The sequence below is a fragment of the Paramacrobiotus metropolitanus genome, unplaced genomic scaffold (assembly GCF_019649055.1).
Source record: "Paramacrobiotus metropolitanus isolate TYO unplaced genomic scaffold, Prichtersi_v1.0 Parri_scaffold0000039, whole genome shotgun sequence".
In the NCBI taxonomy this organism is placed as follows: domain Eukaryota; kingdom Metazoa; phylum Tardigrada; class Eutardigrada; order Parachela; family Macrobiotidae; genus Paramacrobiotus; species Paramacrobiotus metropolitanus.
Genome location: NW_026570259.1, coordinates 33295 through 60935, shown reverse-complemented (window position 1 = coordinate 60935; position 27641 = coordinate 33295). Strand labels below are relative to the sequence as shown.

The 27641-nt window shown below is 42.8% G+C and overlaps 5 protein-coding genes and 1 pseudogene across 8 annotated transcripts; 3 read left to right on the top strand and 3 right to left on the bottom strand.

The window, feature by feature from the left end:
- Positions 1-92: 92 nt before the first annotated feature.
- On the top strand, positions 93-1574 carry LOC129590095 (trypsin alpha-3-like; annotated as a pseudogene).
- Positions 1575-2003: 429 nt separating this feature from the next.
- LOC129590093 (replication initiator 1-like) lies at positions 2004-6869 on the top strand. Of its 2 annotated transcripts, none has more exons than XM_055485092.1 (18): positions 2004-2336; positions 2508-2669; positions 2947-3078; positions 3200-3244; positions 3341-3442; positions 3568-3702; positions 3844-4041; positions 4105-4281; positions 4359-4412; positions 4584-4691; positions 4750-4922; positions 5068-5158; positions 5240-5356; positions 5427-5441; positions 5521-5682; positions 5949-6049; positions 6209-6265; positions 6346-6869. In XM_055485092.1, the coding sequence occupies exons 1-18, from the start codon at positions 2162-2164 to the stop codon at positions 6586-6588; spliced, it is 2247 nt and encodes a 748-aa protein (XP_055341067.1). In that variant the 5' UTR covers positions 2004-2161; the 3' UTR covers positions 6589-6869. The 2 variants fall into 2 exon arrangements, with proteins under 2 accessions (XP_055341067.1, XP_055341066.1); XM_055485091.1 differs by having other exon boundaries at positions 6343-6869.
- Positions 6870-6877: 8 nt separating this feature from the next.
- Positions 6878-10457, bottom strand: LOC129590094 (uncharacterized). Of its 2 annotated transcripts, XM_055485093.1 has the most exons (5): positions 10388-10457; positions 9623-10059; positions 8254-8705; positions 7982-8083; positions 6878-7833 (listed from the first exon to the last, which is right to left on the bottom strand). In XM_055485093.1, the coding sequence occupies exons 2-5, from the start codon at positions 9662-9664 to the stop codon at positions 7131-7133; spliced, it is 1299 nt and encodes a 432-aa protein (XP_055341068.1). In that variant the 5' UTR covers positions 9665-10059; positions 10388-10457; the 3' UTR covers positions 6878-7130. The 2 variants fall into 2 exon arrangements, with proteins under 2 accessions (XP_055341068.1, XP_055341069.1); XM_055485094.1 differs by lacking the exon at positions 10388-10457 and having other exon boundaries at positions 7982-8074; positions 9623-10303.
- Positions 10458-10939: 482 nt separating this feature from the next.
- On the bottom strand, positions 10940-13037 carry LOC129590294 (ethanolamine kinase 1-like). The gene is made up of 3 exons (XM_055485448.1): positions 12373-13037; positions 12264-12273; positions 10940-11756 (listed from the first exon to the last, which is right to left on the bottom strand). The coding sequence occupies exons 1-3, from the start codon at positions 12772-12774 to the stop codon at positions 11113-11115; spliced, it is 1056 nt and encodes a 351-aa protein (XP_055341423.1). The 5' UTR covers positions 12775-13037; the 3' UTR covers positions 10940-11112.
- Positions 13038-13989: 952 nt separating this feature from the next.
- On the bottom strand, positions 13990-25807 carry LOC129590087 (liver carboxylesterase-like). Of its 2 annotated transcripts, none has more exons than XM_055485079.1 (17): positions 25427-25807; positions 24273-24640; positions 24007-24108; positions 23398-23858; positions 22843-22967; positions 22544-22763; positions 22393-22482; positions 22033-22218; positions 21669-21871; positions 21232-21379; positions 20959-21158; positions 20596-20731; positions 20413-20536; positions 20127-20293; positions 14729-16076; positions 14210-14476; positions 13990-14128 (listed from the first exon to the last, which is right to left on the bottom strand). In XM_055485079.1, exons 1-15 carry the CDS (start codon positions 25466-25468, stop codon positions 15718-15720), a joined length of 2931 nt encoding a protein of 976 aa, XP_055341054.1. In that variant the 5' UTR covers positions 25469-25807; the 3' UTR covers positions 13990-14128; positions 14210-14476; positions 14729-15717. The 2 variants fall into 2 exon arrangements, with proteins under 2 accessions (XP_055341054.1, XP_055341055.1); XM_055485080.1 differs by having other exon boundaries at positions 23449-23858.
- On the top strand, positions 14126-17425 carry LOC129590089 (salivary glue protein Sgs-3-like). The gene is made up of 3 exons (XM_055485083.1): positions 14126-14268; positions 14734-15080; positions 15430-17425. The coding sequence occupies exon 3, from the start codon at positions 16114-16116 to the stop codon at positions 16981-16983; it is 870 nt and encodes a 289-aa protein (XP_055341058.1). The 5' UTR covers positions 14126-14268; positions 14734-15080; positions 15430-16113; the 3' UTR covers positions 16984-17425.
- Positions 25808-27641: the final 1834 nt, after the last annotated feature.

The window sequence follows — 27641 nt, the reverse complement described above, 5'->3', positions numbered from 1 at the left end:
GTGTTATTGTTTTAAACTAGAATAGAATAGCGGCGAGAGTATTTATGTATAAAAGTCTTGGGAAAAACAATAAATTTTGAGATCGCTTTAGCCACTTTTGGCCTGGTCTACAGAGTACTTCAGTTACGAGGACGCCGGTTGCGAACTGTACATTTATTTTGGAATTGCGCGTTGATTATATCAGCCAGCGTTTTCGCAATGAAGGCTGACATTATTTTCGTCTTGCTATCTATTGGTACGTTCAAAGTTTCAACAAATTCCGGCATGAACTAAAACGAATTTGTGCATTTGATACTTTTATTGCATTATGGCTTTTATAATTGCAACTGGAAATTATAACTGAAAATCGGAATCGAAAAGTAAAGTATAATTGCGCTTTGTCAGCGCCAAAGCAGTTTCATAGAAGTATTCGCGGTTTGCTGGCCACATATTGATTTAAGCACCTGGCTGCAACTACAAAGTACTCTTAAATGCAGTTACTAAATAGCCGTTTATCTAGGTTTTGTAATTAGCCTAATCCGGTCATTGCAGGTGTCGCATACTGTAAACCGGCACCGCATAAGATTGTGGGAGGCGACGATGCAGACAAAGGTGACCATCCCTACCAGATCCACCTCCGCCGCACCATCAACTACTTTGGTATCTTCCAGTCCACCAGCTGGGGCTGCGGAGGTTCCATCATCAGCGCCAATTACATCCTGACCGCCGCCCACTGTGTAAAGGATTTTGACGGCCGCACCGACTTAGCCGCCGCCAACCTCTTGATCCGCGCCGGTCAGCACGACTCCTCCGAACAGGAGTCCCATGCTGCGAATTACAACGTGCGCCGTGTCATTTCCCACGCGCAGTTTAATCCCAGCACCCTGGACTACGACGTGGCCTTACTGGAAGTGGACACCATCACCTTCACCGACCACGTGCAGGCGATCGGGCTGGCAGCGGTGACCCCGGCTGTGGGTGCGGAACTGACGGTCACCGGTTGGGGCACCACCTCCTCCGGTGGAGTGACCAGCGACATTCTCCAGTATGTTAACGTCCATGTCGTGGACCAGGTCAGCTGCAATGCGGCTTAAATCGGACAGATTACCGCCAACATGATCTGCGCAGCGGCTAACGGCAAGGACAGCTGCCAAGGTGACAGCGGTGGTCCGCTGACCGTGACCGCTGCCAATGGGAAAGAGAGTTTAGTCGGCATTGTATCGTGGGGGCGGGGCTGCGCGCTTCCTGGCTATCCGGGTGTCTACACTAGCGTACCCCAGTTTTTGTCGTGGATTCGACAAGCCACTGGGATTTTTTGAGTGGGTACTATGAAACTAGCAAAACATGTTCGTTGATGTATTGACATACGTAAAATTACGTCTGTGGTTACTAGCTGAAGGCGAGAATTAATGCCAGATATCCCCTGCAGAGTGTGATTTCGAAATTGACTGACATATTCGAAAATGTTATTAAGTCCTTTTGGTTGTATTATTTTCATTCTTCTCGTGTCGTGTACTTGCATATCTAGTGACCAGTGTCCCTATATTCACTGCTCGCTTAATATTCTGCCCGCAGTTAGAATAGTTTCAGGCCATTTCCGGCGTGGGTATGTAAGACAAATATGTAAGACTTGCCGTTGAAGGCATAATATGCAAGTCAATAAAAAAGTTACAGATTTGGTCAGAATGTCCGATTAAGCACTTCGTTGTACTTTATCGCCAAGCCGAGCAGGATATCCATTAGAATAGCTTTTTTTGACTCCGAAGCTAGGTTGGCTTGTTAGTTGTTACTACTGTATTACAGTGGCATTTTTTACAATAATTGGGTGAAAAGTTGACATGCAAATTTCCAAAAAGATAAATTTAATAACTTACCATAATTTGTAGAACGATGGACGCAATAAGCACTGGCCAGTGCCCATTGGCGCAAATATGCAGCTATTGCACACTGCCGAACTGTGTAGTGAGCACTGCGCACAGAATCATACAGAGCCTTTTGGTACTCTAGTCACTAGTGACCTAGTCTACACTCTAAAGTCGTTTTCTTATTTTCTCTAGTTCGGTTTCTTATTTACGGACTTACAGTTGTTTTGCATCCTCTGCTGGTGTCAGGGTTCGATGATTTGGGTTGGATGATTCATCCGTCAGTCCGCGAATCTGGGAATCTGATTTTCCCATGAATCATGGACTTTATTAATTTCGAAGTTCACTTCCCTGGCGGATCGGTACGGGAGTTTCTCCTCAATGCGTCTGTGAGCGCGGATAAGCATAATAAACCATCTTACTCTTTCTCCCTGCTGCGGATGCTGATTGCTGACAAGATACCGAAGGACTTCCCTTTCACCCTAACATGGCAGGGTAATTATGGATCGACATGAGCGATTCGCGCCTGCTTGAAGCGATGACTTCAGGCACCATTGAAAACCTACGTTTTTATTCAGACGTAGAAATTATCAGCGCGCATTCTTCGGGAGCTGGGAATTACTCTTAATTGCGGAATGTATTTAGTGATTGAATAATGTGTTGTAGATCGAAAGGGAAAGAGTCTCCCTGTGGCGCGGCAGCAGGATCTCGACGCCATAATTGACCGAAGCATATCACACAGCGGTTCAGGGGTAGCAGCGTTGACGACGAGTTTTACGATTGCTGTGCAGGTTGTGCGGGAGAAGTTGGACGGCGAGAAAGGCGCAGGTGAGCTGATATTGCATACTTAACTGCAGCACTGAACAGAGAACGGTGATTTTTTGTTTACTTGCAATGATTGCGGGGATATTTTACATCTTGGTCGAACTTGTTTGGTACCTTAAGGCTTAAAATAGGGTGGTAAAAAACAGCACTGAGGGTTCAGCTTTTTTTGAAAATTTTTTTGTGGTTTGAATCACTAATGGTAAGTAAAAGTAATGGAATTATTGTGGAATTTTGTTAATTACTGTTATGCAGACTGTTAGCCCATTTTTGCAATTTGCAGAAAATCAGTCCGAGATGCCTGTTGGTTCGTCGCGTCATTTAACGGCGCAAGCACCCTTGGATCCCGCGAAACGAACAATTCAGACCAGACAGTCAAGAAGACGGTCGCATGGCCAGGCAGCTTCCGATACAGGTGGATTGTGATGTTGTGCTGTGTTAGATTCCACGCTATGCGAAAAATATCCTGCCGCTGAAATGCGCGGTCACACTGTAGCGGATGTGTTCATTTAAAATGCAATTTGTTTTCCTTGCAGAAAAAGTCAACACTGTCCTTACGGGAATTGGTGATTCGAAACCAGGTATTTTAATAAAAGCGTTTGTCACACGAACCACCATCGCTCCATGGATTCTGGAGAAGAAAAGTCGGACGATTAATGGATGATCTATTTTTGTAGGGGGAGCCCGATATTATCCTTGTGAGAAATGCTCGACTAATTTCTTCTCACAATTAGCATTGGATCGACATGTGGAGATTTGTTCTTTGCCGAAAACTGAAGGTTTGCACATAATTAATCCCTTTTGAGCAAAGTGTTAATGTGATACAACGTCAGATGTATGGGAGCTTGCAAAATTACACCCTGTTGTATGTTTTGAACAATCAGCAAGACGCATAGTTTTGTAGATTCCACACCGAAAGACCTATCGGTGCCTGATGAAGAAGCAGAGCGTTTCTCATGTGAAAAATGTTCCTGTATTTTCTTTTCGAAAACCACGCTGGACAAACATGTGACCACATGTTCCCTTCCTAATGCAAAGGGTAAGTTAATAGTCATCATCGACCATCGTAAAGTGTGAATTGTGTTTTCGTATGCGAATTTTGCTTCAGTTATTAAAAACAGCTTTAAAATATGTTAAATTTTCACTGTATAGCATGTGCGATCGGTTTGTGATTTTTCAGAGACAAAATACACCTGTGATAATTGTTCCGCTGAGTTCCTGCAGCAGAGTTATTTGGATGAACATAAATATGCAAAGATATGTACCAAGGAGGTTTCTGAAAAGATGACGAAAATCCCAAGTGTGCATGCTTGTGCGAAATGCGGGTTGAAATTTTCTTCAGAAAACAAATTAGCGGAGCATGAGCTCACCAAGCACAGTGAGTAGCGTTTTATCGACTTTACTGAATTTTATCAATTAATAATTCTTTACGTATTGACAGTTACACGGGAGTTTATTTGCGAATATTGCGGGAAAGGGCTCGATAACAAAATGGTCTTGGATTATCACGCAACTGCTTGCCGCCGATCCAGTGCCGGCTCGGTGTTTTGTCCTCAATGTCGCAGTAGCTTCCCGAACGAAGATGAATTGCGACAGCATTTTAGAACTGATCATCCAGGTATTGCATTTCTCGGTTATCCACTTACGATTTGTATCAGTACTCGTATCTTTTGTTGATAAAATGTGAAACTGTAGGTTTGAAACTCGTTAAATTTGTGCCTCCGGAACGTCCAGAGAGTCCTGTCGTTGGTAAGGCTTAACACTGTCTGTTGATTTGTCGATTTTTATTGCTGGCGCAACAATCCAGAGATTGAATAATTGAATTGAGATATCGACATAACTTCATTTCGGTTGTACCTGCTACGTCTGATACGAAATTTGTATGTTGATGTCAAAATTAATTAATTACTGTCTTTACAGAAAAGGCGGCTAGTCCCAGTATTGACGAAGTGCAGTGCTTGGGGGAAATAAATCGTCAGTTGCCGAAAATCAGGATGGGACCCCGACCAGTGCTTCGTATGCCACTTGGTAATTAAGTTAAAACGTATTATTTGGGACTGTTCTAAGATTATATGAAATTTTGTAGCTCCCCTGACATGTTGTTTGTGTGGGATGAATTTTTTCGATCGGCAGCAGTTCGGTTTCCATTTGATGAGCCATTCTGCATTGCGCTCTCCAGCCGGGAGCGCTGCCCTTCCACTCTCCTTCCCAACTCCGCCAGTGTTCTCTCGTCCAGTCGTTCCTGTTGCTCCTCATCCGGTATATTCGTGAATCTGTTTCAAAATGTCAACGTGGAATTATACTTAATTTTTTAGACGATCGACTTGTTAATAAACACTTTTAGAGTAGATTCCATATTCAGTAATGTGAACCTTTTGATTGTTTTGTTCGCTATTACATGCAGAATGGATATCTCCAGCGACTGCCAACCGTATTTCCTTCAGTGGGCATTGTGACACCAAGACCAGCGCCCCCATTCGTGCTAATTAATTCTGGTAATTACCATACTTCATTTATTCAGTACTCGTAATCGATTAATTGGCAGTTATTTAATAAGTCGTGTCGCATGGTTCCAGTGGATGGCCAGTTCCCTTGCAAAGCCTGCGGCCAAGTCTTCACAAAAAATCTGGACCTGGGGAAGCATCTACTGGAGCATATAGCAGCGGAAAAGAGTGCGAAGATCAATCCCAATGGTACAAACGGCGAATCGCTCATAAAAAAACGATGTGGTCTAATTGCTTTGCCGCTGGTTGTTTTGCGTAGGTGATTCCAAATGGGGTAAGCTCCAAAATCCGATTTTCTGGATTGACTTCATCGGAGTGAAAACGATAATCCTTGCTAAAAAACTTAACCGTAGAAGCCATGAAGACGACGTGCGCTTTGTGCTTGAAACAATGTGGAAGCCCTGCTGACCTGGAAAATCATCTGTTCCAGCATTTCATAGAGCACAGTAAATCTGCCCCTAATGTTCTGGACCCTGCCACATCGACTGCACGCACTGCGCAGGCCCCAGCACAAGGTACTCGTACTTAAATCAGTACTTATTTCAGAATTCACTATTTATGTATAGACGTAGTGAAAATTATTTTAAAGCAACCGACATAACTATTTGCACTAAATTTCATATTCATATTGAATTTTAAATGAAAGTATTCCTTTTGCGCAATATGTTTTGAGTTAGTTGGCACTTTAGAAAATGGAATTTAATTTTCACGTTGATGAAAGTTACTGAATTTCGGTGCGATTTCGGTGAATGCTGTTAACATTTTTCATTAAAAAATGTAGGTCCTCAGGACCAAAAAATTTGCCCTAAGCCGACGCGGCTTATCCTTCCCAATGGAAGACCTGATCTCTGTGTCTCCGCTGCTGTACCTGTGGAAGCTCAGGTACAGATAAATAAAGTACAGTTTTCTTATTGCGATTTTCCCAAGTATCTGTATCTGTTATATGTAAGATTTGGGCAACCCAAACGCTCATAGCCAGTGAACTGATCGTTTTTGATTACAAACCATTTTAAAATGTTTTTTTGCGGTTTTTGTTTCCAGATTTCATCTTGCAATAAAACTCCAGTCATGGAAGTAGATGCAAAGAAGAAGTTACCGGTATACTGAGGAATCGACACACAAAAGCACACAGGTTTTTGTTAAATGTTAAATAATGTTAAATGTTTTTTAAACAGCAGCTAGTGGCGATTCCAGCGAAACGTTTATCCTCTGAAATGGATGAACCACAAATAAGGGCGGGTGGATTGCCAAAGGTTAAAAGAATCTCAGAAACGGGCGAGTCTGCGCGCTCTTCCCTAACGGATAACGGAGGATTAAAAATTGAATTTAGAGCATCGAAGTGTTCCGTGGAAAATGCGGCACTCGTTTTTCGGCGGGCCATCGACTCTGCATATGCAGCGGTGTCCAGTGGGCGCATATGAATCTTGCTGATTCTAAACCAAAAGTTTCAGTTTTTGTGATTATAAATATTGTATTTTTCTCCGAGGATTTTTGGTTTGGTTTTTTTTGGAGCTGGTTTGTGATATTTATTTGGGTTTTTGGTCTGTCATGGCCTCAAGGTTGCCTTGAAAACGTTTTGCAAAATTCCGTCTGTTTTTAGCTAGAAAACTGGCATCTATTAAAATTTATGTTGCACACGTGATCATGTAAGCTACTGAATTGTTAAAGTAGCGTTGCGCGCGTAAATCTTAATAAATCTTATCACACCGAATGGGCGAATTTATTGTTTTATTATCGCAATATACGAGTATGAGTACAAAAAAGTCGATAATACAATATACAAGGTAAATCAGACCACTGTTACGATTAAAACATCGAAAGCATAATTAATTCTAAAATTTTATTTGTACAAATTCTGATGGTTATGCTGTTTTAAACCAGGTGTCTAAATAATCTGCAAGTGCAGTTCCACTCTTAGTAACTTCGTTTGTTGGCTTCGAGGCCTCCATTTTCCTGGTCTAAACTACGGTGAAGTGGAAGTCGAGTCGGTTGCTGCACTGGTCGAATCTGTGGAGGCTGGCGAAGCCGTGGGATCTGTGCCACTGCTGCTGGACGCCGCCGTACTGGCCGCCGTGGACCCGGCATCCGTACTGGCACTACTGGAATCCGTTGACCCCGCCGTGGATGAAGCGACCGTGGAATTGCCGGGCGCCGCCGTACTCGATGCCGGTGTACTGGACACGGGGCGAGGGGAACTGGAAGGATAGTAGCCCGGTCCCACTGGGGCACCGGGATATGTACAGGGAACCACCGTACCGTCCGGCGCGTAACACGGTTGACCCGGATGCGGTGGCGGGTTGGCGCCGTAACCAGCGGAGTACGGCGCAGACTGGGCGGGATAGTTTACTGGTGGTGGTGGATTGTTGGGTGTTGGTCCCACTGGATACGCTGGCGGCTGATTGTATGTGGGTGCCGGTATGGGTGGTGCACCTTGATAGCCATCGCCGTACGGCGGCACGGGGGGAGCTGGTCGGGGATAGTCAGCGGGTTTGGGGTAATCCGCGGCCCCGCCGTACGACTGTTGTTGAATGAAACGAGGAGCGTAGGGTTGAGGCGGGGCGGAGTACTGTGGCGGCGGAGGTTGTGGATAAGGAGGAGCGGAATACGGGTTGGGTGGAGGGTAAGCCGGCATTACCGGCGGCTGTCCTTCTTCCGCGTAAAATCCACTACATATAAGCAACCAGATTATTGCACTGTACGATTCCATGCAATAACGCCGTGAAATTGGACATTTACGGTAAAATTTGCATTTTTCTAAAGAGTTTCTCACACATTATAATCATGGGAAATTACAGTGCTCTTGAAAAACTTTACCTGGTATTACGATGCAGTGCGTTTGGGTACCCGGTGGCATATCCAGCCGGTTGGGTCTGGTATGGAAGTACGGACGGATACGCGTTTTGAGCACTGTATGAACTAAAATAAAAATTAATGCAACTATTTGTTGCACGTATCATGGGCAATTACTAAACTACGAAAAATATAGCTTTTTATATACGAGATCAGTGTGTCTGTACGGACAATATATGGACGTGTATAATTTTACATTTATTTCTGTTTGTGTATTTGCTGCACATGGCGATCACCTGTAATTCATGGGCGGCTGGGCAGGATAGTTGTCGTACGACTTTGGCTGGTAAGTCTGTTCTGGTGCCGGAGAGTAGTAGGGCGGTTGTGAGTTGTATTGGATGGAGGGATCCGCCGATGGATAGTTTGGTTGGTTTGGCGCATTGTTGTAGGATGGGCCGGGATTGTTGTAGGGCTCATTATACGGCTTAGTGGGTCGGGATCCGTCTCCGCCATAGGGACGAGGCTGTGCGCCGGCGTAGGCTGTCCCTGTCTTGTACTTTTTGCGACCTTTCCGGCGATTCTTTGGACTCTTGTAGGCCCGAATGCCGCCGGTTTCATAATTCACTTGCCGCTTTGGTCTGGTGTCAATATTTGATAGGTCATAAGAAAGCGATACTGTAATATCTTGAACCGAAGAAAGAGATTCTTTGTGGACATCATGCCGGGCTAATGCGATTCCTAATGTTATCTGCAATGCAGAAACCACGAGATGCAGACACTCGTACTTATCTTTATGGCTCCGTGCTGTTTTTCTCAACCAGTTCGACAAGGATGTCACTAGCAGAATGCACAAACAACGCACCACACTGTATGAGTACTGTGTAGCATTAAAAAAGTGTTAAACAAGTAAAAAATTTAAATTCCAGTGCAGCATGGTTAAATTTTAGTGCATCAGAAAATACTTTTTGCGCTGTATCACTGCAGTTCTACCAAATTCAAAAGCTTTATCCAAGTCAAAATTAGATAGCTCTGCTCACAAAAACGTGAGCGAAGGCTAATCACATCACACAATTACGATGACCTTGATTTCGTGAAGATGCAACGGTTATCGGTTCAAATCTCTACGCAGCTATGAAATTCATCTTGTCTTTAATGTGTACAAGTTTGTCCGGTAATTTCTGCCGGTTCAATACAGCGAAATACACAAATTTGCGTGTTACGCCAAACGTAGTGTAGTGGCAATCGCTATAGCGCAAACTTCGCGCTAAATGTGTGCTATCTGTACCTTTACGACAGAAATTACCGGACAAGCTTGTACGTGTTCTAACGCAGTACAAGCCACTAAAATTAATTATATAGAATATGTTTGTATATATTCTACTGCTTCCCTGCCGTTGTAATTTTGTACATGTATGAGAATAACGGATAATACATATATCGATTTTACGAATAAATTACTGAACTACAATTGCTCGAATCTCCAGTAGCGTTTGTACTTTATTTAAGTAATTATACCGTTGAGGAAAGTAAATTGCGACAGATTATCTTATTTAATTATGTGCAATGATAAACAACTTACGGTATGCTTGCAATCCATACGAGTATTACAGATACCTTTGGCAAACACTTTTAGAAACACTAAATGCATATGGTTTGTAAACTTACCACAAAAAATATAAAACAAGCTGCAGCTGTATGATAAATCATTGTTGATAAGATGTGGAGGTAATGGGATGCACCCCAGAAAGGAGAAACAGTACCGATCTCCAATTAACCACTACTCTGCTATTTTAGAGCACTGATCCTTAGAAGTAAACCGTGTGCAAGGTTAAGGGAATAAAATTTCCTTATTCAAAAGATGTACAACTAAAAAGTAAACGGTAATGCCCCATGTTCATATCGGAAGTGGACCTCCATGCGTACGCCGCATCAACGTGACAATATATCTCGGAAACCGCGTTTACATAACTAACGATCATCCAAATCAGACTACGGTATTCCAAACGCGTTTTTTCGGCAATCTATTACACAAATTCTGATGTAACATTTTTCAGGATATCCTTGCTTGGGAGGAAGTGATTCAGGTGCAGAATGACATGGATCTGCAAACAGTTTGGTGTTAACCTTTAGCACCCATTACTTTAGATGCCCTGTACCAGCTTATTAAACTTGAACATGTTGTAGATAACTGAAAACTTACGGAAACCGAAACACCGGTACCTTGTTAATGCAGTGCACGATCTATAACAATATCATCGGCCTACCGACCATCGACCTAATACTGACGTACTGCTCGGCATTCTAGTACTCTAGAATAAGGCGTAAACGATCTCCCGTATTTTTAGTATGGCCCGCAATTGGTAATTTTTTACTCCTACCCGCGCAAGACTGACCACCTGTGATACCGTCACAAAAAAGAGTTTTACATACAGTACACCCAATAGTTGTGACACGCACACCACCGCAGGAATAAAAGGATTTTTACAATTTTTAAATGCTTTTGTAATTCGTTTGTCGGGGAAGCTTGGTTGTAGCTGCCGACTATTGTTGATTTACCAAAATACTGATATACAGGATGAATGGTACGCATTCTGTTTTTGTTATTACAGTACGTTTCTCCTGCGCACAGCAACATAAGGGGCGATCCATAAATTACGTACGCAGCGAACTAGGGAGGGAGGGGTCCAAAAAATGTGACAAGCTGTGACGGCCTTGGCGAACCCGGGGGAGGGGGTGGTCCGCTCCATGTATTACGATCGAACGAACCAGGGGGAGGGGTCAAGCAAACGTGACGGACCGCTACGAAGGGGGAGGGGGGTAAAAAATCGTGGTTTTCTGCGTACGTAATTTATGGATGGTCACTAATATAAGCCCTCGTGTGTACTTATACGTATTTTGCCCTTGGAGAACATACTCCTTTCGGAAATGAATTTGTAAAACTATTTATTCTATTTTTGAAATTTATTCAGTCAATTAACACCATTCAATAGAAACCAAAAACTTCTTTATTACTGTTTCCACTCCCATAGAACTGTTGAGAAAGCCTTCAGGTACAAAGTGTATCATACAACAAAGTAAAATACCACGATCCGTCAACAACCTGGACTTATGCTATTAAAGTAGCTATAACTTAAACGGATGCAGTGTACAAAGTATTAAAACAGTACTGCTTTCCGCTTCTGATATTCATCCAGCCGTTTCTTGCCATATGTAAGATAATCAAACTCAATACTGGATGACTCCGCCTGCTGGAAGCTCCAGATAATCCAGAACAGATGCGCCACCAGCGCGAACCGGTTGACCGTCAAATACATTCGCTCCACTTCCTCCTCGTCCACCGTCTCTTCCTCCCGTCCATGGGCGTGATGCCAGCATTGCAGATAATAGCGCAACCAGACCATCTGCACTTCCCGGCTAGGATACCGACTGTAATCCACATCATCCACGCCGCACCATTCGTTGAAGTGATTGCCAATATCGTACGCTTGATAGTTGAGACCGGCGTACTCGAAGTCGATAAAGCGGATCTGGTCGGCGTCCTCATCGTACAGGATGTTGCGGTAGAAAAGGTCATTGTGGCAGAAGACTTCCGGGGAGACGTTGCTCTCGTGGACGGTCTGCAGGAAATTAACTTCGGCTTCGAAGTATTTGTGGTTCGGGAAGTTCAGCGAGCGAAATGTGTTTTCAGTAGTCGGATCGCTGAATGTTTTGGGAGATTGCCGCAGCATGGTGTGAAGTTTGTCGAAGAGGAAGTGCGCGGATGGGATCCCTTCTGACGGTAAATGCAGTGCAATTGCACCTATAGATATACAGATTGTAAAGAGTGGTGAGTCTTAAAGGAAATTTAAAGGGAAACTGGTGATTCATATTCATTTAAAGCGCATACGTACGCACAGAAAATTTAAAGCTAAAGAAAAGCAGGATTTAAAGTCTACAGTAACTATTTGCATAAGTAGCTCCAATATCCAATAAAAAATTAGGTATTGCCCAGGCGCACTAATTTTACTGTGGCAGTATTTAAATACATTGTGCACTTCCTTCATTAAATAGTCCCCCAGTAAAACTAGTGCGTCTTGCATTACGTATAAGGAAATTGTTCATAATGAAAAATTTAAAAATCCGTTAATAATAAGTGCCTTTTTGGAATATTACTACGTACAAGCAGTAATATTCCAAAAAGCATACCTATTATGTACAGAACGCAACAGGTGCAACCATCAAATACTTATGCATTTTCTTATTTGCTGATAAAAAATTGTGGCATTCTGTGCATATTATGTACATAGTGATACATGCAAAAACGCACCTATTTTTAACTGATTTTATTATATTCATAGTTTTTTTAATTTTTTCATGTTAGTATTTTAATTTCCGTTCAAATTGAAAATTTTCCGCTTGTATTTTGATTCGTTTACCAGTTTCTCGATGATGAGCATGCTGATGTGTGGATCGGCCGTCATTTCCTGCTCCAGCGCTTCTCCTTTGACATACTCATAACACATGCCATTTCCAAACACACCGTACACTTTCCCACAGATTTCCCACAGGATTTGCAGAGTTCGTAGCTCGGCCTTGCGGTCAATATTTTTCCCGGTGTCTTCTCCGTGAATCCTGATCAGAATTTTCTCCAGCGGATCCTCGTCAAAATATACCACCACGAGTTTATTGGTATAACCACCGGTGACATCTTCGATTTTTAAGCGCTCACTTTCCAGTCGCTCAAACCAATCCGGGCGGAAATGCTGGAGTATGGTGCGCACCGATGCTTCCGGATCGTAGTGATCAAAATTAAATGATGTGCGCGGAAGAGAGGCCATCTTCACTTCGTGAAGCAGTGAAGTATTTTAGTGGTGTTGCAAACCTGTAGATGTTTTCGGTTAATTGAGTTACATAGCTTAAATAAGCACCATATGAGGACTTAATCACATTTACTGCAAACGCATGCGTTTTTGCGTGCATATTCTATGTGACTGAAGCTACAGCGTTTGCAGCAGGATACTTGTCTGTGTAATAACTAATAACAATTAAAGACCGGTTTTTGAAAGAAAATTGTCACGGTGGTATGCCGAATCTTAAAAGAATGGCTTACTAATGTTTTAATCAGCCTTCGTTTGACAATCATGTGGTACTGTAATTGTAGGTACTAGTGCCGTACATATGCACAGACTACAGGACTACAGACTGTACTCACTGCTTAGCGCATTTGCTACTGTTTCTCAGAAAAGTTTCGCACTAACCAGTAAGAGACAATTTGGCGCTTCGCAAATGGAGCCTCGAATTCACACGTACCGCAGACTAGAGCACTGCCGATAAAAGTAAAAAGCTAAACGCTTACAACCTTGAATGTATGGACTTCAGTCCTAATTTAAAAAAAGATGGATATCGCTGTCGCTTAAATAACAACTGCTTAAAGAGACTGAGAATTCAAAGGTGAGATAAATACCTAATTCCTGAAAATGCCGACAACTGTAGATGCAATCTTCGGCTGAAATCACTGATGCTAAAAAGATGCTCGTATTGATTTTACTGTCCTATGTTCACTTATTATCGCGAGTTTTCATTCATAAACAAAACTAATCATTATGTTTGGATTTTCTCGATATTTACTGATTCCTCTGTACAATTCTTGCAGTATTCACAAAAAAAACGCTTGCCGTAGAAATACGCCAGAAGCATTGCATATACACGCATTATTGGTCTACAGCGAACAGAAACTCTTGGAAAGGGCACGATGATGAAATTCAAAAACACAACATGGTATCGTGTTACGATGACTGTGAACAAGTGTACTTGCACATTTGGTTCTGCGTATAACCTGTGCGTATACATAGTTGCCTTATTATTGCAACATATCTTGAATTGTGGATTCATATGCCGCTTTCATAGTCTGGTAGCAGTCAGATCCCGGAGTTCGTCGGCAAGCCAGTAAGGTGTTATTCCACGGAGCGTAGTAGACGAACTGTCTTGGGTCGAAGCAGAAGGGCTTCACCGCATTAGCGAGGGCTTCGTCAATCTTCCGCTTCTCATTCACACTCATGTCCTCTGGTTTATGGCGTGTGTAGGTGTACAAAAAGGGATCAGCGCATATTCCGTCGTAGCCGTATTCATTACAAGAATGGTAGAAGGCGTAAGCACCATAATCGATTGCCAATACGATTGAGTTATCGATGCCTTCGCGAAGCAAAAAATGTTTATTCTGTTGTTACCACAAGATTAGTGCGCATGAAATTGCTGGGAAACTTTTTTACTAACCAGCTGGAAACGTTTTCGATCCACTGTCGAAATATGGACCAATCTGTCGTCCATCCACGGTAAAGTGGCATACTTCTTGCATGTTTTCGCAAGTGCCATTATCTCTGTCGATGTAATATTGTTCCTGGGTCATTACTGCAGGGAATTTCAGTTGTTGGAAAGTAGCATTTTCCCCAGATTTGTGCAGTAATTGATGGCATTTTGGGACAATTTATCCTGTGTGGCGTTTATATACCAAACGTTGTAACCATACCAGACTCCGGCAATCTAATACACACACACAGATTCAATAACAATGCAAAAAAAACCGGTGAAAGCTATGCGGATAGTAAGAATGGCACAGTCCAGAGATTTTGGATGATTTCTTAAAAGTTTTGTGCGCGTAGCGTATACCTATATTTTTAAATTTTTATATGCTTTTAATTTGATATACATACTACGTATATATATCTTTTTTATACTGTTGTGATATCAAGTGCTTTTACGATCCCAGTAGGACAAATAACAAAGCAAACATACTTTAGCTCCCATGGAAAAACAGTTCATCGAGAGAGCCATCAACACCGTCACAGCCAACCTAAAAGGCTGCATAAAGTTTGAGGAGATCTCTCTTGACCTCACTGAATTCAGGCGCCGGTGACGGATGACGGAGCGGACGAGAAGCAGTGCTATTCCTTTCCCGGAATCTACAAAGAATTCATGTCCGGCAAGGAACAGCGCATGGTGCTGGCGCGCGGAACACAAGATTGTCTGGGCGGGACCAAGTACAATATCCCGAAATACTTTGCTCTTGTCCTCGGCCAGCGTACAGAGCATCAGCGTCCGGATCGCGATGATTTCATCGAGATTATTAAGGATAATATACAGGACGGTTAGTCGAAGACGGTGAAGCATTTACGCCGACGAAACTACTTATATTTTATTGTGAACACCGCAGACTTATTTAAACACATTCTTTCATGCATATCTGAATATATCTCGTAATTAAATCGACATATACAGAGTAGTTTAACGTATTTTCATATAAAAACAGAAGCGTTTCACGTTAAACGTTATGACATACGGGACTTCTGCATATGTAGATGTATTATTTCATGCGAATTTATGTAAGGAGAAACAATCATATGCGTATTTATTGTGCATTTAAAAGTAATTCAGATGAATGATTAATTACGAGATGAAAATACACCTAAATAATTTTAAGTACTGTATTTTTAAAGGAATGGAATTCGCGTATGACAAAATAATATGACTGGAGCACAGCGACCAGTTCGTTCATGTACGACTATTGCTCGGTAAGGCTGGCAGTTTTAAACGGAGGAACATAATATTATCGTATAATTACATATATGAGCACGAGAATTGCGGTTCCTTCGAAAAGTCACGCATAATCAACTGGAAGTGTTTGCCAAACCGGGATTAGAAGAGTTTAAAGTGAAGAACCCGCCGTATCGCATTCCGATGCTGGACTATCGCTCGGAAGGCGACTGCCACGAAATTATGACGGCTTACAAATCCGATAAAAATACAAAATGCGACGCGAAGCAGTGCGCCCCAGGTAGCGTTAATGATTTTTGAGCGGCAGGTAAGGCATTGCTCCACGTCTTGGTGGTTGGCGGTGTGATCGTTGTTTTTGTTTTTGGCGTCGTCGTCTGGGTGGTCGGTTTGGTCGTGGTTACCGTAGTGGTCTTGGGTGTTGTAGTTTTTGGCTTAGTCGTCGTTTTCGTTGTGGTAGACGGTGTCGTTACCGTAGTCGGCTTTGTGGTCGCTGTTTTCGTGGTGGTTGTCGGAGAGGTTACCGTCGTAATCTTTGCTGTGGTCGGTTTTGTTGTGGTTGTCGTTGTTGTCGTCATGTCGAAGTATTTAACTGCAATAGACAATACTTAGCGACAACCAAGTTGACAATGACTCCCACGACTACGAAGCCGACAACAGAAAAAACGACGACAAACCCCACGACAACGCCGACCACAGCGAAGCCGACAACGACGCCGACGACAACCAAGCCGACAACGACAAAAACGACGACAAAACCAACAAAAACACCAGCCACAACGAAAGTAACGACGACATCAACCACCACCAACCCAGCTACCACCTCACTGAAACCAACGGTTGCAACAACCAAACCTACAACAAGGGCGACCACGGTGCCGACCACAACGAAACCTGCTACGACAAAGTCCACGCCTACTACAACGAAGGCAACGACGACATCACCGAAAACCACGGTAACAACCGCCAAGACTTCGCCGGTGACAACGAAACCAACCACATCTGCTACCACAAAGCCCACCACGAAACCGACAACAGCCATTCCCGTCACCACCAGAACTACGACCACCATTAAGCCGACCACCCCAAGCACGACAACGAAACCAACCACGTCCAAACCGACGTCAACATCAACTGTGAAACCTACGACAAGGCAAAAGTCGACCACGAATCCAACGACTCCGATAACATCTAAACCAGCAACGACCGTTGCCACAACGAAACCTACCACAACCACGGCCAAAACGACCACCGTAGCGGTGACGACCAAGCCAACACCGACGACGCCGACAATGAAACCGACCGTAATATCCACTCAACCTACATCGCAGCCTTCGACAACGAAGCCGACGACAGTTAGTGTGACCAGTAAGCCGACGAATCCGCCGACAATCGGGACTCCAACGACCCAAACATCCGTATCGACCGCCGCCAGTACGCAGTTTACTGTAACGACGAAAGCGACAATCACCGCGTCACCAGTACGTTGCCACCGATGACCGTTACGACCGATCCGCCGACACCGATGCTGACGGCAACACCCGTCACCTTTACAACGAACCCTCCCACACCGGAAACGACGACCCAGTTCACCACGACCGCGGCCTCGATGACGACGCAAAGCAACCAAGAAACGACGACAGTCTGCTTCGACATAAACGCCGTGCCATTCGTGCCAACGACGGTTTCGGTACAGACGACGCTCAGCCCGAATAACAACGGACAGACGGCCGTCGTAGCGAATACGCTTTGCTCCAAGCCATCACAAGCTGCGTCGAACTCGAGATCCAATGAAGGACGAGCGTTTTACTAGATGCTTTTTTAGTTTTTCAGTTTTCGAAACTCGACGTGTAATCAGCGGTTTTTAGTAGATTATTTCGTGGCGTCTTATTTCTCAGTCTGAAGCTTATTTATCTGTCCACCGTATGAATCTGAGCAATTTCACTCACAACAAAGTTCTTCAATGTCACACACTCTTGTTGCCAGTTAATGCAAACATCAATCAACAAAAGTCATATACTTTTACATCTTATAATACGAACAAATGGTGAGCGGACACCGTTTAAATGTCGATACATACAGTATGTAATTCGATCTAGTAAGCGCTAGCGTAACCGGTAAGCCGTGGTTGAGCGTTGAATGAGCGTCCCATGGGCATGACGTGCCAGGACGCTTTATCGCACTGTTCGCTGTAGGCTTTTGCGGCAGGTTCATTGAACCGTGACAGGTTCTTATATGCGGTATACGACTAGAATCAGTCGTAGCATATATGAAACTGTAGTTTCGGTTTTTGGTCTTCGATATCCGTGTGTAAACAAAAGTAATTTTTGGCGCCCGTAGAGTACGGAAGGGTCCGGCCGGTTGAAGGAAGCGGTGGGGCCTAACAGTCATGTGACATGAGTCATGTGACATGCGTCGAGTAACGATGCGTGAAACTTGTAGATGGCGTTGTTAGCTCGGCATCTTTTCTAGGTTACATTATATGCTCCTACATTATGTAGGAGCACCTTGCAATGTGCTCGTACATTATGCAGGAGCACATCGCATCGGATAATTATGCAGGAGCACATTGCATCGGTTTCATCGGTTCTTGGAAGAGAAAAACGGAATTGTAGTACCCAAACAAACGTAATCCAGTATGCTCCTGCAATGTGCTCCTACATATGTAGGAGCACATTGAAATGTGCTCCTATATATATGTGCTCCTACATATGTAGGAGCACATTGCAGGAGCCTATTGTATGTGGAGATTATAAGGGGTAGGAATATAAAGTGCTGAATAGAGAATTTAATAATATAGTAAATTATATTAAAGGTGATATATTTGACGAAAAGTGATAATGAAGAAAGGGTGTACTAATCCAGTGTAGCGAAGAAAGGGTCTACATTGAATTTGGGTGAAGATGAAGGGATTTTTACTGTAGTATGGTATAAATATATTCGACTTTCTGGTTGTTCGTATTTGAGTGTTTAATGAAGTGTTACAGGAAGTGGAGTGTGTTGCGGGTTGTAGATAGTGATGGATTATTGTGGAAAATTCAAGAAACTTCGAGAAAGTTGATTGCTTAATGGAGCAGACTATTATGTTTTGCTCTGATAGTCTTGGATGTGTAGGAACACGTGGTTTGTATATGGGCAGTAGGTTGGTAGGTACATTAAAAGGTTGTTCGAGAAAATGTATAGTTGAATTGGTTTATTGACTGGATTTTTTGAGTTCGGTGGGTATATAAGAAGTTGAGGAATCTTGTGTTTGAGTTATTATGGAGTGGACGAAGTATAAGGAGTGAGAAAATGTTTTTCTTTTTGGTTATTTTTTGGTGGCCGGTGTGGATTTGTGGATACTTACTGATTCAGGTTGCAGTCTTTTGTTTGGCTTTGGTAAGTCTTTTTAGGTTGAGTATGGTTTGGTAAGTTTTCTTTCATACATTATTTTCGTTTAACAATTCTTTTTTTAATAAAATAATGGAAGGTGGTTGTGATTGTAAGAAATACATGCGTGAGTATATGCGTGATTACAGAAAGAAATGCAAAATCGAAACTGATGGTAATTGTAGCAGGGAGGATAATGTGGGAAGTGGTGATGATGTTAGATAGAGAATGTAAAAGTTAAAAAACAAAAATGTAATTGGAATACTAAAGGTGGTGCGTTTTCTGGTATGTTTGGAAAAAATTATTGGAGAATTTTTGGACAATTTATAGGACAATTTTTGTAAAGGAAACGTGCTAAACGACATTTGCGGAGTATGGCAATGTGTAATGGTTGTCCGGATCTTTTCTTAAGCATTACTTTACGATTTTGTCTTGAATTGTTGTGTTTTGTTGACCCTGTTAAGTTTACATGTTTGTTTGTTAACTTCACATTTTCATGTCTAACATCATCACAACTTCATTATCTTCCTTGCTACAATTACCATCAGTTTCCGTTTTGCGGTTTTTTCTCTGTAATCACGCATATACTCACGCATGTATTTCTTGCGATCACAACCAGTTTCCGTTATTTTATTAAAAAAAAACAATACCTAAAAAGAAACTATCTATGAAAGCAAACTTACTAAACTATACTCAACCTAAAAAGACCAAAGCCAAACAAAACACAACAACCTGAATCAGAACGCCTCCGAAAATCTAAACCGGCCACCAGAAAATAACCAACAAGAAAAACATTCTCCTTACTGCATATACTTCGTCAAATCCATAGTAACTCAAACACAACGTTCCTCATCTTCTAATATACCCACCGAACTCAAAAAATCCAGTCAACAAACCAATGAAACCAAACATTCTCTCGAACAACCTTTTAATGTACGTCCCGGCCTACATCCCATATACAAACCACCTGTTACTACACATCCAAGACTATCAGTGCAAAACATGATAGTTCGCTCCATTAAGCAATCAACTTCCTTAACTACACAAATTACTACTACACAAATTACTACCACCAAAATGACTGTGTAAACCTATGGAAAGTTACAGATTAAACGCGCAATTTTCAAGGTCTCAACTGTAGTAAAGAAACACCCACAACCTCTCATGTCCTTCATACACTCACAAAATTCTTTCCCCTACTATTATTATTCCTTTTATATACACAAATCCGAAATTATTTTAAATCCCAGTATTCCTCTTTCTTATCCCGTACCTGCCGCTACACAATCGAGATTGTTCACGTAGTGTATATTGGCGGCGACGATACCGTCCCAGAAGGCCACCATGGCTCCGGTGTCGGCTTCGCTACTTTCCAGTTGTCCCGCTTGAGTCAGCTCGAAAAACTGTGGGCGCCGGGTTGAACGGGACCCAGTAATTCTTCTAAATAACCACAATGGTTATTGTCAGTCATAATAATTTTATTAGAACCATCTGTTTTTTGTACAACATTCTAGTACAAGTTTAGCGGCAAATAAATTTTTCAAAAATATTTACCCTACCCGATATATGCAGCATCTTGCAGTATTTTGCGAATACTGCTGATGACCTGTTTATTAGGCTGCAAATGTGGCAACTGCTGGGACGGGTAAAATATGTTGCTGACATCAAATGTATGAAATGCACCTGCGTAATAATCAGTTGTGAATGATTTTGTCGAGTAATATTACATAAGGTTAACATACCCAGGTTATTCCAGCCCGGATTGTAGTTGAGTCGGAAAAGGGTTGTGGCTGGTCCGTTTACATTAGAAGCTCGTTTAGCATCATACAACCGGACCTCCTTGCCGGCCGGGTAGCCCATCAGTGCATCGGTAGCCAGCTGCAAAGTTTCGCCATAATGTAATGTGTTTAATGTACACATCATACATGTATTATGTATATTGTACATACAATATAATTATCGCATTTTCTTTACATAACAATTTCTTTTTTAAAATTAAACTGGTTCATCCTCGATTTAACCAATAAGCTCCTTTGTAGGTAATATAACTGTGGAATAAGATTTCGATACATCTGTACATCTGGTTAGATCGGCATACTGTTTACATAATACAACTTCCACAGCGTTGTCGATCGATCATCAGATGCGGACAAATTGTAATGGTCAGCCACTGTTTTCGCCAAATCCAGATTTGGTGTGGTGCATCTGGGCGCGCCGCCGTTGGGTAGAAACTCCTCGGCGATCATGAGGATGATCTGGCCAAAATTCAGAGGTGTGTTCGGGTTGAACAGTTCTGGATGAACAACTGCAAATGAGAGCAGAGATCTGAGGAACCAGACACCGGCACAAACTGAGCACTGTCATGACGCGGTTGGTACTGCTTAAAATCATCGAAGCGTCCTCGTGTAAATATCCGGTGATAATTCCGGGACTCTTGGCCGCGTCAGCCGCTGCTACTTGGACGGCCTTGAACGGGATGTCCTTCAGGTGGATGCCGTCGATCACTAAAGCGTATGGAAACATCCGCTGAAGATGATCACAATAAATGTTGTAATGTTTATTTCAAACAAACCACCCGTCCATTACGAAACGCTACTCTGCGTACGAATATTTTAAAACTGTACAGATTACAATTACATAATCAGTTACCGGACCAAATCCCTTAAATGAAATTTGAAAGAAACTGCCAAGAACGTGCGTAGTGCGTACGATGCGTAACAGGATTTTATACTCATAATAATAGTACTTAGTTCAGATGTAGCAGATATTCTGTCTTTGTACGTATTTGCAGCGTGACATAGCCGCTTCGCCTCACCGGGTTGCCGGATTCAAACAGTTTCGCGGAGAGAAGCAGTTTCTTCACCGGCTGACTTCTCAGACAGTCAATGAGAGCCTTCGAAGAATCGAAGGGACAGCCAACCTGTCCGGCAAGTTCCACAGCATCTCTCTCTGGTTCGCGAACATAGACCGAATCGATAAGAACACTTCCGCTGAATGATACGGAGGCCCGAATGGATTCTAGAGTTGCAAATAGCCGTATCACTGCATTCAGACACAACAGTGCCTAATACAGATTACTCAACGAAATAACCGCTTGAAGAGATCAGAGATATACAAAAGGGCCAGAACGTATCACCAGTAACCAATATTATTTTATTATGCCGATTTGTTTGACTTACTGCGAACATTGGCATCGAGAAGCATGGCAGAAGTGGCAAAAGCACCGGCACTTTCACCGAATATCGTGATGCCCTTTGGGTCACCATGGAACTTGGCAATATGGTTTTTGATCCAGTGCACAGCCAGTTTGCAGTCGCCAAGGCCGTAATTACCACTGGCAGCATCGTCTCCGGTACTTAAAAATCCTGTGTTTAAACAAACCGTATCAGAGGCTGCCTGACTACGCGTAGGTACTTGTTCAACTTGAAAGCTTCTTCCGTGTAATTCAGCCACATTCACTATGAGATAATTTAAATATCGTCTTTTAAATATCGGTTTTATGAGATATTTTAAATATCGGTTTTTTAATTCGCATTTACCAAAAACCGACAACCGGTAGTTGATGGTGACAACGACAGTCTGGGTTTCTTCTGCCAACTGTGAAGCGTTGTAATCGTCCTTATATCCCCCTGTAACAGTACTGACCGCTGTGTTGCTCACAATTTGTTTTAAAATTTAGCCAATGTTTACACTGGAATGCACCGCCATGGATCCACATCATAACCGGGAAGATATCTATCTGGGATTTTACCGGCGGCACGTAGATATCCATGTACAGACAGTCTTCGCTCATCGTCTTATTGGCGTTACTACCAAACGCCGCAGGCAGTGGTCCTTGAGGGCAAATGGGACCTTGCCGTAATCTCGAAGCATTGCGCAGGTATGAGTAATCCTGATTTTCTTTGGAATGCTGCGCCGCGAAGGGATTCGATTAACAAAAACTTTTAATGTGACGAGTTTTTAGAATTATATGTAACCGTCAACTTTACTTCAAAACGACGAGCAGTTCCATAGCGAACGCCGTAATAAACATATCCGACAGTTTTGGGATTGTTAGCCGATACGTATGGTTCGCCGGTCACGCTTGCGCCAGGGACGATTTCGATTTCTCCGGCTGATAAGCAGTTTACAAATACAGATAAACAGTCAAGCGGTAAAATGAACCGGCATTCTATGTTGTCTTAAATAACAACAGCAGATTCCACGTTTTTACCGCTGAAATTTTTGACAAACATAATAATGGTCATCAACACAGGAATTTAAAAGGGACTAGGATGCCGTTATGTTAACCGTGTTACTTACTTTTCAGATGTCGCTCGTATTGAGAATTGACAGTGTGGTAAACCATCTTGCAATACCGGTATTATACCACACTTAGATACTTAATTTACAGGCTTCATGCAACAATTTTTGCGCAAAACGTTCACAGCAGACTGTGCAATGCTGTGTCAGACGCTTATTTAACTGCAAAGACTAAATGATTCTGTACGGTACGGTCTGGTGAGCACTGGCTTACAGATACTAATGTTATTGATCTACCTCACCTTCGATGGAGTTACACTGCAAGTTGGTAGGAGGTAAATTGGCAACCATACCTTCCGGCGCGTAACACGGTTGACCGGGATGCGGTGGCGGGTTGGCGCCGTAACCAGCGGAGTACGGCGCAGATTGGGCGGGGTAGTTTACTGGTGGTGGTGGATTGTTGGGTGTTGGTCCTACTGGATACGCTGGTGGCTGATTGTATGTGGGTGCCGGTATGGGTGGTGCACCTTGATATCCATCGCCGTACGGCGGCACGGGGGGAGCTGGTCGGGGATAGTCAGCGGGTTTGGGATAATCCGCGGCCCCGCCGTACGACTGTTGTTGAATGAAACGAGGAGCGTAAGCCTGAGGCGGGGCGGAGTACTGTGGTGGCGGAGTTTGTGGATAAGGAGGGGCGGGATACGGGTTGGGTGCTGGGTAAGCCGGCATTGCCGGCGGCTGTCCTTCTTCCGCGTAAAATCCACTACATATAAGCAATCAAATTGTTGCAGTGTACGATTCCATGGAATAATGCAGTGAAACTGCACATTTATGGTAAAATTTGCATTTTTCTTAAGAGTTTTTCACACATTACAATCATGGGAAATTATAGAGCTCTTGAAAAGCTTTACCTGGTATTACGATGCAGTGCGTTTGGGTACCCTGTGGCATATCCAGCCGGTTGGGTCTGGTATGGAAGTACGGACGGATACGCGTTTTGAGCACTGTATGAACTAAAATAAAATAAAACCATTTGTTACTTGATATGTACGTCATGGGCCATAACTAATCTATCTTATAAAAAATGTGGCTTTTTATTCATCAGTGTGTCTGTACAGATAATTTATGGATGTGGATGATTTTATATTAATGCCTCTTGGTTTGCTGTGGGGATTACCTGTAATTCTTTGGCGGCTGGGCAGGATAGTTGTCGTACGACTTTGGCGGGTAAGTCTGTTCTGGTGCCGGAGAGTAGTAGGGCGGTTGTGAGTTGTACTGGATGGAGGGATCCGCCGATGGATAGTTTGGTTGGTTTGGCGCATTGTTGTAGGATGGGCCGGGATTGTTGTAGGGCTCATTATGCTGCTTAGCGGGTCGGTTGTAGGCCCGAATGCCGCCGGTTTCATAATTCACTTGCCGCTTCGGTCTGGTGTCAATATCTGATAGGTCATAAGAAAGCGATACTTGAAGTACTGTAACATCCTGAACCGAAGAAAGAGATTCTTTGTGGACATCAAGCCGGGCTAATGCGATTCCTAATGTTATCTGCAATGCAGAAACCACGAGATGCAGACACTCGTACTTATCTTTATGGCTCTGTGCTGTTTTTCTCAACCAGTTGGACAAAGATGATTGTCACTAGTAGGATACACAAACAACGCACCACACTGTATGAGTACTGTATACTTTGTAGCTTTAAAAAAGGTGTTAAACAAGTAAAAAATTTAAATTCCACTGTAGCATGTTTAAATTTTAGTGGATCAGAAAATACTTTTTGCACTGTATCACTGCAGTTCTACCAAATTTAAAAGCTTTATCCAAGTCAAAATTAGACAGCTCTGCTCACAAAAACGTGAGCGAAGGCAAATCACATCACCATCACACAATTACGACGACCTTGATTTCGTGAAGATGCAGCGGCTATCGGTTCAAATCTTTACGCAGCCATGAAATACATCTTAAACTTGTATTTAATGTTTACGTGGTTTAACACAGTACAAGCCACTAAAATTAATTATATAGAATATGTAAGTATTCTACTGCTTCCCTGCCGGTACCTTGTAATTTTATTATACATATATGAGAATAACGGATAATACATATATCGCTTTTACGAATAAATTACTGAACTACAATGCCTCGAATCTCCAGTAGCGTTTGTACTGTATTTAAGTAATTACTCCGTTGAGGAAAGTAAATTGCGACAGAATATCGTATTTAATTATGTGCAATGAGAAATAACTTAAGGTATGCTTGCAATCCATACGAGTATTACAATACTTTTGGCAAACACTTTTAGAAACACTAAATGCATATGGTTTGTAAACTTACCACAAAAAATGTAAAACAAGCTGCAACTGTGCGACAAATCATTGTGGATAAGATGTGCAGGTAATGTGATGCACCCCAGAAAAGAAAAACAGTACCGATCTCCAATTAACCACTACTCTGCTATTTTAGAGAACCGATCCGTAGAAATAAACCGTATGCAAGGTTAAGGGAATAAAATTTACTCATTCAAAAGATGTACAACTAAAAAGTGAACGGTAATGCCCCATGTTCGTATCGGAAGTGGACCTCCATGCGTATGCCGCATCAACGTGACAATATATCTCGGAAACCGGGTTTACATAACTAACGATCATCCAAATCAGACTACGGTATTCCAAACGCGTTTTTTCGGAAATCTATTACACAAATTCTCATGTAACATTTTTCAGGATCTCCTTGCTTGGGAGGAAGTGATTCAGGTGCAGAATGACATGGATCTGCAAACAGTTTGGTGTTAACCTTTAGCACCCATTACTTTAGATGCCCTGTACCAGCTTATTAAACTTGAACATGTTGACGTATGGGAGTAGGATCATACGCCGGATGTACGTACTGGATGCTGACTGTCCGCCTTCCACCTGCAACATAACGGATAATCTGGTCAATCTCTTCTGTGATTTGCTGTTCTCTTTTACTAGCGATGTATATGATGTCATAACGCGAAGTCTATATAAGTTCTGGTGATGCCTAATATCGGAATCAGTAGTCTGAGATTTACTTCTGAGGCTGCTTCTAATTACAATTTCCTAGTGTTGTGAACTGTGATGTGAATTGGATTAAGAGACAGCAATACTTGTTCCTACTGAAGTGCATAGTTGTTCCCGGATTATCGCTTAGTATACAGGTTTGCTCGTGACACAATCGTCCTAGCTCTCGCCGATCCTCACAGGACTTACGACCGGAAGTTGTGGTTAGCGTGTTCCTGAGGGATTCCTGAGTTCCTGTGTTCCTGATTCGCTCGTCTTATCCACCATAATTCTTCTGTTACAGTTTGAGAGTACGAGTGCCTACCGATTGAGCATTACAGGCGTGGAAGAGTAAAGATTGTTCATGGAGCCTTAACCGGCGTGAACGCTTATACACGACATGGCGCCCACCGGTGTCTTTTAATTTTCCCGATGTAACAGAAAATTATTGCTGGAAAGTTTGGTGGTAATTTACTGGTAAAAAGTGGTCCGTTCAGAAAGGCGTCGAACCGCAAAGGTACGCCGAAGGAGGTCAGCGTTCCCGATCTGGCCCAGTTAAATTATTTTCAGCGAGCTTCCTCGCAGTTGTGAGCTTCCTCACTGGTGAGCTTCCTCGCCAATTAAATTAATTTAATCTAATTTAATTTGGACCGTAGGATTAAACAGCCGAAACCTTAAAGGTCGGCTGTGTAATTAATCGGTGTCTGTATGGGTAATTTCCGGGTTGTCTGCGCAAAGCAGTAACCGCGGTGAATAAAACGTAAACTGCAGTGTCAGTGCACCTGGCCTGCAGATAGAGCAGATAGTAAGCACCGAGCCATTGTCAGTGGCCAGGTGAGATAACGATCTCCAGCAGACTGATAAAGGCAAGCCGCAAGCGGTAGCCAGAATCAGCAGCTAGAGAGAGTTGACCGTGAAAAAAGGTAAACACCGGCAAACGGTGATTGACCTGTGAATTTTAAATTACAGCAGCACGCAAAGTGCAGCAGTGTAATTTTAAGAATTTGTTACAGTCGAAACCGCAAAGGTTGGCTGTGTCTAAACTCACTGAGCAATTCAAACCTAAAAGGAGGATTGGGAAGTGAGGAAACAGTAATTGCACAATTGCAATTTTTGAAACCAGTAGCACAATCGCTGCTGTACCTTTTATTTTAATTAGCCGCAAAGGTTATTTAAAATAAAAAGCAGAAATGTCGGGCGGTTCGATTCCTAGAAATCGCCCACCACCGCGTAAGATCCCAGATAACAAAGTGATTATTGGGGCGTACGATGGATCGAGAGCTCAGACAAGGTTCAAATTTAACGCAAAAGAAATCCCGTTGAATTTAATGTACATCGCTCTTAATGTCGAACCACCAGAAGCGCAAGATGCATTCTGTGGAAAGTCATGGATTGATTACCAGGAAATCAGGCGGTACTTAAATTCCAAAACGAGATTACCAGCACATTTTAAACCTTGGATTGAGTACGAGGGATGTATCCCTGAAGCTTACCTGGACATTACTGATGAGCAGTTTAAAGCTGCTTTG